This window comes from Festucalex cinctus, chromosome 1 (genome assembly GCF_051991245.1).
Source record: "Festucalex cinctus isolate MCC-2025b chromosome 1, RoL_Fcin_1.0, whole genome shotgun sequence".
NCBI classification, from domain to species: domain Eukaryota; kingdom Metazoa; phylum Chordata; class Actinopteri; order Syngnathiformes; family Syngnathidae; genus Festucalex; species Festucalex cinctus.
The window spans coordinates 5,690,243-5,702,273 of NC_135411.1; the positions used below are offsets into that span (position 1 = coordinate 5,690,243).

The 12,031-nt window shown below is 40.7% G+C and overlaps 1 protein-coding gene and 1 long non-coding RNA gene across 2 annotated transcripts in view; one reads left to right on the forward strand and one right to left on the reverse strand.

The window, feature by feature from the left end:
* Positions 1-816: 816 nt before the first annotated feature.
* Positions 817-12,031, forward strand: part of LOC144013709 (uncharacterized) — a 28,945-nt gene continuing 17,730 nt past the window's right edge. The window contains exon 1 of the mRNA XM_077512874.1: positions 817-1,304. Within this exon, the coding sequence (XP_077369000.1) occupies positions 1,181-1,304 (124 nt within the window). The 5' untranslated portion in view covers positions 817-1,180. The remainder of the gene's footprint in view (positions 1,305-12,031) is intronic.
* On the reverse strand, positions 10,498-11,672 carry LOC144013761 (uncharacterized). Its single transcript, XR_013282321.1, has 3 exons — positions 11,492-11,672; positions 10,863-11,079; positions 10,498-10,573 (listed from the first exon to the last, which is right to left on the reverse strand). It is a non-coding gene; the product is annotated as an uncharacterized LOC144013761 (long non-coding RNA).

Here is a 12,031-nt window from a genome sequence, read left to right on the forward strand (position 1 = left end):
TTGATGCATGAGAAAGTAACCATTTTTAATTCGACAGATTTTAAAGACGAACGTTTTACTTTTGAACCCATTACATTCCTAGTGAGTCTTAATTGTTATAATTTACGTTTAGTCTGCAGTATTTTTATTGTCTTTAGAACATCCATCCATCCATTTTCTTGACCGCTTATTCCTCACAAGGGTCGCGGGGGCTGCTGGCGCCCATCTCAGCTGGCTCTGGGCAGCAGGCAGGGGACACCCTGGACTGGTTGCCAACCAATCGCAGGACACACAGAGACGAACAACCATCCACACTCACACGCACACCTAGGGACAATTCGGAGCGCCCAATTAACCTGCCATGCATGTCTTTGGAATGTGGGAGGAGACCGGAGTACCCGGAGAAGACCCACGCGGGCACGGGGAGAACATGCAAACTCCACCCAGGAAGGTCCGAGCCTGGGCTCGAACCGGAGACCTCAGAACTGGGAAGCGGACGTGCTAACCACTCGACTACCGTGCCGCCTTGTCTTTAGAACAATATGTGGCCAATATCATTGGATAGGTTTGGAGGGTGGGTAAGGCAGGGGGGGTCATTTCAAACACACACACTGCAGACTTACTATAAAGTGCAACAATGCAGACTCACTATAATGAAATGAGGTCAAAAGTAAAATGTTCATCTTATAGGATTAAAAATAACTTAATTACTTTTAAATGCCTCAATAATTAATCTATATGTTTTTTTTTTTCCTCCATGTTGTATCGTGTTATTCCGAACGCGCACTTCCGCGTATGCATATAAAGGTATTTTGTTCTCGTGGGGTTGCCGTAGTTAGCGATCCAAGATGGCGGGAGCTTCTGCGCATGCGCGTTACCGATCGTACGGGGTCACCGATAGCGTCTTGTTTGCTTGCCAGACGCCCTCCGGAAAATCATTCTTTTCGATTTGGTGCTGAGCAACTGAACTGACTGCAGCCTCCACACAGGACGCTCATCACTGCTTTGAAGGACTGCAACATCATTTATTAAGACTTTGTGGCCAGATAAAGTCGTCTCGGTACGCGTTGAAGCTTTGCGGCCTTGTTAGCTTAGTTTAGCTTATCTTAGCTTAGCTTGCCAGCCGCTAACAACCAGACGTGCTTGGTAACTGCGACACACCGACAACTAAGTGTGACATTTTGGGCGTTATTGTGCCAACATGTGTGCAAAAACGACACCGAAGGACAAGGAGGAACTTTTTGGAGTAAAAGAAGAGAGTGAGGAACATCTTCAACTGCTGGGCCACGTTTGCATGCAGCCTCGTGTTGTGCTACGCAGAGCAGGTTTGTACATTTCTTAGCTTGCTTACTTCGTATAGTCGAACTTGTTTCTATCGTGAAAATAATATTCATGTGTTTGTAGTTGAATGGAATCCAACAGAGCCCCAAAAACTAGTGATGGAGAAACCAAAGCATTCTGAAGCACTGAATCAATCTGAAGTAATTTTGCTGAAGTGGCTCGAAGCATTTGACCGGAGCCAGACTTTTCAGGGTGTCCAAAATATGGTAAATTTGGTAGGCCAAATTTGTTTGAAAGGGACCGCAGCATGAAAAATAAACTTTTTTTTTTCGGTATGATATCTTTGCATCGTGCCTTCGCTACTGTTAGTGCGTCAGGCCACTTGGTCGGGAAGATTTCCCAGTGAGAGCTCGCGCATTTGGCGGCAGCGGCAGCTGTAGTGGCATCGGTGACGTCATATCCGCTTATGCCGCGGCACCAGCGACTTCACTTCCGCTTATGCCGCGGCATCGGTGGCTGCCGTTGCCTTTCCTCTTTCCCTCGGGACATGTCGTGGCTCCATTCGACTTGGTGCCGCTGCCATTACTCTTTGTATGCATTTCTAAATGGTTTACGAGGCTTTTTGTGTTTGTTTTGTTTAGTCACTTTACTAAACACTTCACTTCCTCATTTTCGATGTTTTTTTTTAAAATTATTACTATTTATTTAAGTGCTCTGGAAATGAAGTTGAATGAAGGTATTCGCACTCCGTCATTAGCAATCGCTTCCGTGGACCGGTCCATATTTGGAACGGTGCCAGGGAGATGCCACAATGGCGGATATTCCGCCATTGTGACACGGCTCAATATAGAGCTGCATATAATACTGGATAGCCGATAAACTTTATTTTTTTTATATGCTTTATTGAACCAACTGTTGCAATCTTACAGTAAATATCAACAAGACAATCAAACCAAGCCGATAAACCTTTCACACCGGCGCAAGCCGTTGAAGCCACAGAGCTGTCAGTGGCCCAGCGAGATGCCACAATGGCCGATAGGAATAGGACCATATTTGGACGCCAACGTGTTTTTTTTTTTTTTTTATTCAATCTTTATTGTACAAATGTTTCAAACATACACATCTATATGAAAAATAAATATATACATGTGCGATACGTTACGAAAAATGTTCATGCTGTAGAAATATATTAGATGGATAGATAGATCATGGGGTCTCTCTCTCTGGCAATCTCTTTCTCTATTGTGCATAATGTGACCAATGATGTCCTGTTTGAGTATTTGTAATTTTCAGTGTTCAGTAAATTGTTTGAAAACGTATCTCATCCATATCGTACGATATTTGTTTATAAATGTCTTCACTTACGCGTATGCCGCGGCATCACGTACGTCACTTCCTCTTATGCGGCTCGTGGCTGCGGCTCGTTGCCACAATGGCCGACAGGAATAGGACCATATTTGGATGCCACAATGGCGGCTGCGGCTCATCCACCATTTTGGCATCTCGCTGGGCCACTGATCTGTATGTAATACTGGATAGCTGACAGCTCTGTGGCTGAAATGGCTTGCGCCGGCGTAAAATCCAGTATTACATGCAGCTCAGTATATTGAGCTGTGTCACAATGGCAGACTTGCCACCATTGTGGCATCTCCCTGGCACCGTTCCAAATATGGACCGGTCCACGAGTTTTTTTTTTTTTTTTTTGTGTTAGGTGGTTTCTTATTATTGAACACAGAATACAATGCAGTACAGCCAAGATGAGACAAGTAATGCACTCTGTTGAGCGAAGGCAACATGTCGAATGCAACAGCAACATCTTGTGACTTACACAGGAATGACATGCAATGACACATTTATAAACAAATATCGTACGATATGAATGAGATACGTTTTCAAACATTGTATTGAACACTGAACATTACAAACACTCAAGCAGGACATCATTGGTCACATTATGCACACTAGAGAGAGAGGGAAAGAGTGCCTGAGAGAGAACCCATTATCTATCTATCTAATATATTTCTACAGCATTAACATTTTTCGTAACGTAGCGCACATGTATATATTTATTTTTCATATAGATGTGTATGTTTGAAACATTTGTACAATAAAGATTGATTTAAAAAAAAAAAAAAAACACTTTGGCATCCAAATATGGTCCTATTCCTGTCAGGAATAGCCGGACGGGCTGCATAAGCGGAAGTGATGTACGTGATGCCGCGGCATAAGCGGAAGTGACGTCACCGATGCCACAACAGCTGCCGCTGCCGCCAACTGCGCGATCTCTTACTGAGCATTTGACCGGAGCCAGACTTCTCAGGGTGTCCAAAATATGGTAAATTTGGTTGGCCAAATAATTTGTTTAAAGGGACCGCAACATGAAAAATAAACTTTTTTTTTTCAGGCCTGCGCTCTGAGGATTATATGAACAGTCGCGTTTTAAGGCAATGAGGAGCATTTGCCCTATTTTGTCAATGATTTTGTTCACAAAATGTGTTCCTTTATCCCTGTAAATGGTTTCAACCTGTTTTGGAAAAAAGCATTGATAATGACTACTCGACAGTACTATTTTTCTTCACTTTTGTTTAGCTCAATGAAGTGCATGTGTAAACAAGCTTTACAAAAATTCCTTGAAAATCGGTGAAAGCCGTAGGTGGTATAATGTCTTTGTACCAAGGCTGTCATCCCCGCTGTTGAGATACGAGTCTTTAGTTTAGTTTATTTATTGTTTCCTTTTGGACACATTACAGCTTACATCGATCACATCACATCATTTGCAACATTGAAATCCGAAAGAAGGGCTGACGGGTAGAAGCCGATGGCTTATTCAAGACCTTTCCCCATTAATCCATGACTATAACGCATCAGTCATATACATTGTTTAGAATAGTCATTGATTCATATTCTTATACATCCATCCCATATTATCTCAATCACTGTTCGCTCAGTTCGTCTTGAATGTCCATGTGTAGATTGCGGCTAGTCCCAGTCATTTGGAACTGGTGAATCAGTCCCCGGACGCCACCAGCAGGCCCACCCCGCCAGGCGAGCAGCCAAGGCAAGCGCAATTCTTCTCTTTCACCAGTAGGGTCTTTGCTGACCTCGGAGCAGCTTTCACATGTGGCATGTCTGCTCGATCCAGAAGAGCAGATTGGATTGCATTCGACCCATTGCTTTTAGCAATTTTACCTCGATTCTGGTCAGCTTGCACCACTGTTGCTACTTGTAGTTGTTGTTCGATCAGTAAACCACGTCATGCATGTTCATAAAAAAACAGCAACTTTCCAGCGGTTGAAACATTTCTATCAGAGCAGATTCCATTAGATCCAATTCATTTTCAATGACCGTTTGGTAGTTTCACCTATCCACAATGCACCATGCCGCTACCCATAATGCACCTTGAATTTGAGATGCGCACTTCGCTTATTAAGCTGCTGCCAAGCGCTACACCAGGGAGCAAACTAAATGACAATATTACAAGTATTTCTATAACATTATTGTTGTGTTTACCTTCGTCTATCCGTGGCGTACTGACTCCAGTGTCCATCACTGTGGCTTTGAATTGGCCGTCACATAATTTCTCTCGGCAGCTGCTGTACTGATCCATGAGCGTTTTAGTCTTGCTGTAGCTATCTTTGCAACTTATACAGACTTTTTGAGGGTCGTGTGAGCATTTAAGGTGTTTACCTCACCAAGCTTGGCAGTAATAACGTGCATGGTGGCTTGGATGAAGCTGATTCAAAGTCGTGCTGATGTCTTCGTCTCCCAAATCTTTAGAAGAGCCTGCACCTCGCTGTCATCCTATAAATTCGCCCTTTCCTCCATTTTAAAATATTGCAACCAATGAGGACATCATCATAACTAATAAATATTGTAAATACTGTACGAGTGTACGCTTGCAGCAACTGCATGCTCGCAGCTAGGCTAATGGCGGCTGTGCAACACACCTCCAAATTCAAACAACCAATCAGACCAGCCAAACAGGAGTAGTAAAAAAATTAAATTAAATTTAAAAAAGTCTTGTTTTTTTTTTCACTCTGTCCGCCTGGTCAGTGGTCCGCCTCCATCTCCGTGTGTCAAGGTCCGTGTGAAACATGGACGGCAACGGCGCAAACATGGTTCAGGGCAGAGCATCGACTTAAATTTTTCCAGTCGACCTATTTTTAAAGTCAACTTGGTCGACTTTTTCCCAGCCCTCGTTGAAACGAAGATTCTGTTCCAAATCATCCACTTTTTGTTCCAGGGCAACAATGCGTCAATTTTTTTCTTGTCTCTTTCTTCAATTGCCGTATTTCCTGAAGAAGTGGCTCAATGCTCTTCTTCATTTCTTACCTCTGAAAACGCAATTTAATTGGATATGAAGAGCCCAGTCTTCGGTAATGAGATCGTAGACGTACGAGTGCGCGCAGCGTGTATGAGCGTGCAGTTTGTTTTCGGCCACAGGTGGCAGTAGCGATTTGACATTTTAAATCTTCCGTATAGCTGCTTGAATATTTACAGAAAAAAATCATTCAAAATAAGTGGTCTAAAATTAAAAAATAAGAGGTTTCTCATTTATCAATGTAATAAAATTATTAATAATTTTAAAAACCACTCCTGTAGTAAAAAAGAAAAGAAAAACTACATAGCAGGTTTATTGGTGCACATCCATCCATCAATCCATCCATTTTTGTAACAGCTTGCTCCTCACAAGGGTCGCGGGGGTGCTGGAGCCTATCCTTGCTGGCTTCGGGCAGTAGGCGGGGTACACCCCAAACTGTTTGCCACCCTTCGCAAGACATATTGATGTGGTGCAAAATTATCTAAATTTTGTTTAGATTTAAACAAGGCTTGATTTATTCAAAAATCAATCTTGTGCAAAATGTTTAGACAATAACGTACATTAATTTTTTTTATCAGTTTTAAGATAAAATTAACATAGCTTGTTCAAAAAAAGCTACTCATATCTTTTGCATAACATAAATGCCACATAACTTGTGCAAAAAAATTCCAGCCTTTTGCTCAACATAAATGCCATACATAGCTCATACAAAAAAAAAAAAAACTACTGATGGCTTTTGCATAACCTAAATGCCACAAAGCTTGTGCAAAAAAGCTACTCATAGCCGTTTGTTCAACTTAAGTGCCACATATATAGCTTGAGTAAAAAAACTACTCATATTATTGCTCAACTTAAATGTCACATACATATCTTGTGCAAAAGAAAAACTACTCATAGCTTTTGCATAACTTAATTCCCACAAGTCAGTAGTTCTAACAATTGTAACCAGGTATTGTTAAACCACACATCCAGTATTCTGCAAATATACAACTCAACTCACAATAACATTTGTATATAACAGAACTTCAAGATCAACAGCGTAAAAATAATCAGCACCGCCTTTTATTGTAATAAACTCAAATTCCTTACAAGCAAAATTTGCCTGTCAACTGACTCTGGCAAAAGACAAGCTCTGGTGCATGTCACACTGTTTCCCCCGGTACTAAATACAGCTCAAGTTTGTTGTTTGATGGCGTGCGTGTACTTATCTTTGCTAGCGTTAGCCACGCCGCACTCTCGAAGACGTGAGCATTCCTCCCATTCTTTCGGATTGCACACGCTTTTACTTTGCTCTACGTCGCTCTTGTAAAAGCCCAACATGAGTCCCTTTTCTGGGGTCTTCTGGAGCAGACAACGTGCGCGAGTAGGCAGCGTACCGTTTGGCCAAAGTAGCTCCCGGTGATGTGGAAGCGTCACTTTTCCTTCGCTGCCGGTTGGCGTGGGTTGGCTTCGCCGCCTGGGAGTCCGTGTAAAGGCCTCAGGATACTTCTGCGTCAGGCTCACGCGGAGACGTTACGGCTCCGCTCCGCTCTTGCTTTTGCTTTCAAACTTGTGCGCGATACACCTCCAGATTAATGAATTAATTTGTTCGTTAATTTCTGTGCGTGGTGATGTGGAGTGCCTGTATGGCTGTTGCGGGTTCCTGTGCGCCTACCGATGATGTCACATACCGCAGCGTCGCTATAGTAAGTTGACGTCATCAGCAAGCGCGCCAACCACCAAACGAAGGACCACAAAACAACGAGAGAAAAAAGAAGCGAGCCGCTCAAGGTTAGATGATGTGTATTTATTTATAAGCAGCTCGATTTCCCGATTTAGCTCATTTTCACATCGTGGCACTTTCAATGGACGAATTAATCGAAGGAATTTGCTTTATCGCCCAGCCCTACAATGATCCAATAATTATTTGCAAAGGGCACACTGCCACAGTTTTGCTGCCCTTGCTCTTTTTAATTGGTTTTCGTCTACATCCAAACCTGTCACATGTGCCACATTGCATCTGTAAAAAGAAAGAGACCAAGGCAAAAAATTTTGCCATTTTGTGTGCAGTTATGTCAGTAGTAAAGAACAGGGAATCATTGCCCGTTGTAGATAACATAATCTGTGCCATTAAAATGTTATATAATTATTTATTGTAATAAATAACTTTTCTGTTACTATTGGTAAAGAAGTACTATGCACACAAAATATGATCTAAATATAGATGATGCACACCTCTTAATTTTTCAGTTAAAATCTTCACTCATTTTGAATGATTTTTTTTCTGTAAATTTTAGTGCTTGAGCTCAATAGCTTCCAGGTCATCTGACCTATTGACCCCAAATCAGTGCTGCATCATAGTGGCATGTCTGATAGATGATGCACACCTTTTATTTTTTCACTTCCGCTTATTTTTAATTATTTTTTTTCTATAAATATCAATTTAGCTCAATAGCTTCCATGTCATGTGACCTGTTGACCACAAATGCATGCTGTATCATAGTGGCATGTCTGATAATGATGCTCACCTTTTACTTTTTCATTTTAGACCTCCACTTATATTTTTTAATATTTTTTTTTTTTGTAAATATTAGCTTTTGAGCTCAACAGCTTCCAGGTTATGTGACCTATTGACCCCAAATCAATGTTTCATCATAGTGGCATGTCTGATAGATGATGCACACCTTTTTTTTTTTTATTTTAGACCTCCACTTATTTTTTATATATTTTTTCTTTAAATATTAGTAGTTTAGCTCAATAGCTTCCAGGTCATGTGACATATTGACCCCAAATCAATGCTGCATCATCGTGGCATGTCTGATAGAAGATGCACACCTTTTATTTTTTTCATTTTAGGCCTGCACTTATTTTTAATTAATTATTTCTGTAAATATTAGCTTTTAAGCTCAATAGCTTCCATGTCATGTGACCTGTTGACCACAAATGCATGCTGCATCATAGTGGCATGTCTGATAGATGATACACACCTCTTATTTTTTCAGTTTAGACCTCTACTTATTTTTCTATTTTTTTCTTTAAATATTAGCAGTTTAGCTCAATAGCTTCCAGGTCATGTGATCTATTGACCCCAAATGAGTATAGGTCTCTTGCACATCGTAATGCATCATGGGAGTTTTTTCTTCGGGCGCCATATTGGGTGTCCGCCGGTTCACAAGGTACACTCGCGAGTTACACGGTAGAGCTTATCAACCTGATGTCATTTTCGCAGTATTTTCACGATTTACCGGAAGATCAAAAACAACGATACAGGCAGAAGGTGTCTCTGTGTGGCGGGATTGATCCTCATTACGTCCTGACCAAGGGTGATTTTTTTTTTTTTTTGACGGAGAAAGCATGCTGGCCAAATGTGACATCTCTGGACATCTTTCACTACCTCGTGTTGACAACATGCTCCATAACATGCCAACAAATCCCTGGAGGCTTACAATTATTTTGTAAGCGGGTGGATACAGAGTGTAAACTTTAACATCGCATCAGAAGATACTGTTGCTGTTGCACGTAAGTAAACCACATGGTGTTGGTAATTCTGCACACAAAAATGTTGATTTGTTCTCAGGCTTCCTGTTATCATTGTGTTTACATGCACAGCTAGGTTTACCTGATGTGGTTTTTCTAATAATTTTATAACAGGCAAATATGGCAGAGCGTATAAGAATAAAAAGTAACTATGCACAGCCTCCCCGTGGCTTAAATTTAATGCTACCCTTTCACTAGTTACATGTTACTTAATCAACTTATTCTAAATGGTTAAGGTTAACCACTCTCAGAGGACGTATTTTTAGTTTCAGTTTCCAGTACAATAAAACGTGTTCATGGTAACTACTGAGCATACTGACAGCTTTTCTTATGATCTCACGGTTAAGGAGGCTGTCACAACACCCAATTTCTGTCTGGTGCCGGATGGCAACAATTCCCATCACTTGTCACGACAACACCAATATTATTACCAGGTATGTATGGCTTTACTTTTTGTAGTTTATTTAATGCTATGTTTCATATTTTCATTACAATGTTTGTAATATTTTCAGATTCAGGCACAGATGAGTTTAACTGGACGGTACTTCTGCGGCTTTGTGGTGTGGACAAAGTGTGATTGAGCGAGTCCACCCAGATCGCTCGTTTTGGCCAGCTGGAAAAGCCAGTTTGTTTGTTTTTTCCAAAATCCCCTCCTTACCTGAACTGCTCGGGAGAGCATTTACTAGATCAGCAGTGGACTTCCAGTGTTCCTGCTCAGCCGCTGTCACCTACCACTTGCTCATGTACTTCAAAGATGCGGAATAAAGTAGTTTTTTGTGCTGCAGCAGATTGTAAAATCAAATGATATCACTTGAAGTGTGCCAATCTAGACTGCCAAAAGGACAGTGGTTTTGTGACAAGTGTGAAACAAGGATTATTGGGAAAACTGTAACAGTACTGGTACTTGTCTTACATTAAACAAATTTAAAAGAGAGCAACTTTTTCCTCTGTACATAGCATAATGAAAGTCATTGCGTACCCCATCAACATTACATCATACCGTCATACTCTTAAAATAATGGCCTAATATTTTGACACAAATTATCAACCCTCGTGAGGATAAGCAGTAAGGAATGAATATATATGTAAATATCTCAGGATGGTAGGCACCTGTGCTAAAATAAACTATATTAATTAACAGTTCAATTTTATCCGTGAAAATACATCTAATAATTATTCACTTCATTTTTTGTGTTTTTAGAAATAATAGATTTATGCCATTATTTTAAGAGGGACAATCTTGCACATTGAGTCAAATCCTGTCATTTGTATTATGTATAGCTTTGTAAACAAACCCAACAATAGAATTTGTATAATAATAATAATAATAATAATAATAATAATAATATAATAATAATAATAATAATAATAATTTATTAGCTCCAAACAGTCGCATGTTGTCCTCCTCCAATGCTTTGATGCTCGCCTTCGTTTCCATAATGTCATTGGCAATCAAGTCGGTTTGGCATGAGATCCCTAAAGAAATAAAAATTAAAAAAAAAAAATCACAAAAAAAATATGGTACCAGTAATAGGTTTAATATAGTACTGTTCCTGTAACTAGCCTTTTTTTTTTGTCAGTGTAAAAGAAATTTACACATTTGGTTGCATTTTTTAATGTATGAACATTGCTACAGGCAAATACTTATTTCCATAACCACTTCCAAATGTCTCTAAAATATAAGGTGCGTGTACACACACAAACATAAACACATACATTCACTCATGCATACAATATATCATGTAATGAATTCTGAGTGGCATACCAGAGTCAATGATGTCAGCAGTACTTGAGGGTACAGGTTACTGGAGCCATCTGGCTGCATAACTGCAACAAACTCTCTGCCACTTCGAGTCGTCTTTTCTTTGCTTGTCTCTCCTGTGCACGTTCATATCTGAGACATAGATGTTGTAACTTGGGACCCAACTTTAATGTTGGAGCCCAGTCGGGATGATTGGACAGAAAAACGGGCGCAGGGCGACCTGTTAAAATAAACAAATATATAAACAAATAAAATATGGAAAGACTGGTTATTTTGCCGTAGTAGGGTGGCCGTGAATACGTTCTTTAGCATGATGTGTAGGCTACCGGGGGTCTGTTTTCTTGCATCACCCCCTTCTGTCTCTTTTTTTCCAAGTTTACATTTTGCCACCAAAAAACATGTTATCGGCATTAAGAGCCCAAGACTAATCAATCCAATTTCAGCAGTAAACACTTTGCACTGGCACTACTTGGGTGAAAATGTTCGATGTTAGCTTTCGGCTAACGTCCGCTAGCCAGCTTGTACTACCGAACTTGCTTGCTCATGAATCCAAAACATAAGCAACTTGCCCATATATGGGCGGTCGAAACGTTATTAATCCTCATGCATTAAATAAAGGTAAACAAGCTTACCGCTCACAAAGTGATCGCTGCACACACGAGCCCAAAGTAACGACTTCCCTCCGGAGTCCGCACTCCTCTGTCTCCAGGCCCTGGTTCCTAATTATTTTCGGAATTCGGAAGAAAGGCCGACCATTTTCCCCCTGGGCTTTGTTCGAACAGCCAACGATGCAGCAACAATGTACCATTTTAAACGCAGACAACAAACATGATAGATACGTGTTAGACCGAGTCACTACGTAAATGGAGGTCACCCAGCATGGCGACTACGACAAATCCGAGGCGGAAGTGACGACATGTGCAAGCGACCTATAGATTACGTCACGTGACCTATTGACCCCAAATCAATGTTGCATCATTGTGGCATGTCTGATAGATGATACACACCTCTTATTTTTTCAGTTTAGACCTCTACTTATTTTTCTATTTTTTTCTTTAAATATTAGCAGTTTAGCTCAATAGCTTCCAGGTCATGTGATCTATTGACCCCAAATGAGTATTGGCTCAAAGTGGCATGTCTGCTCGATGACACACCTTTTTTCCTCTATTTCA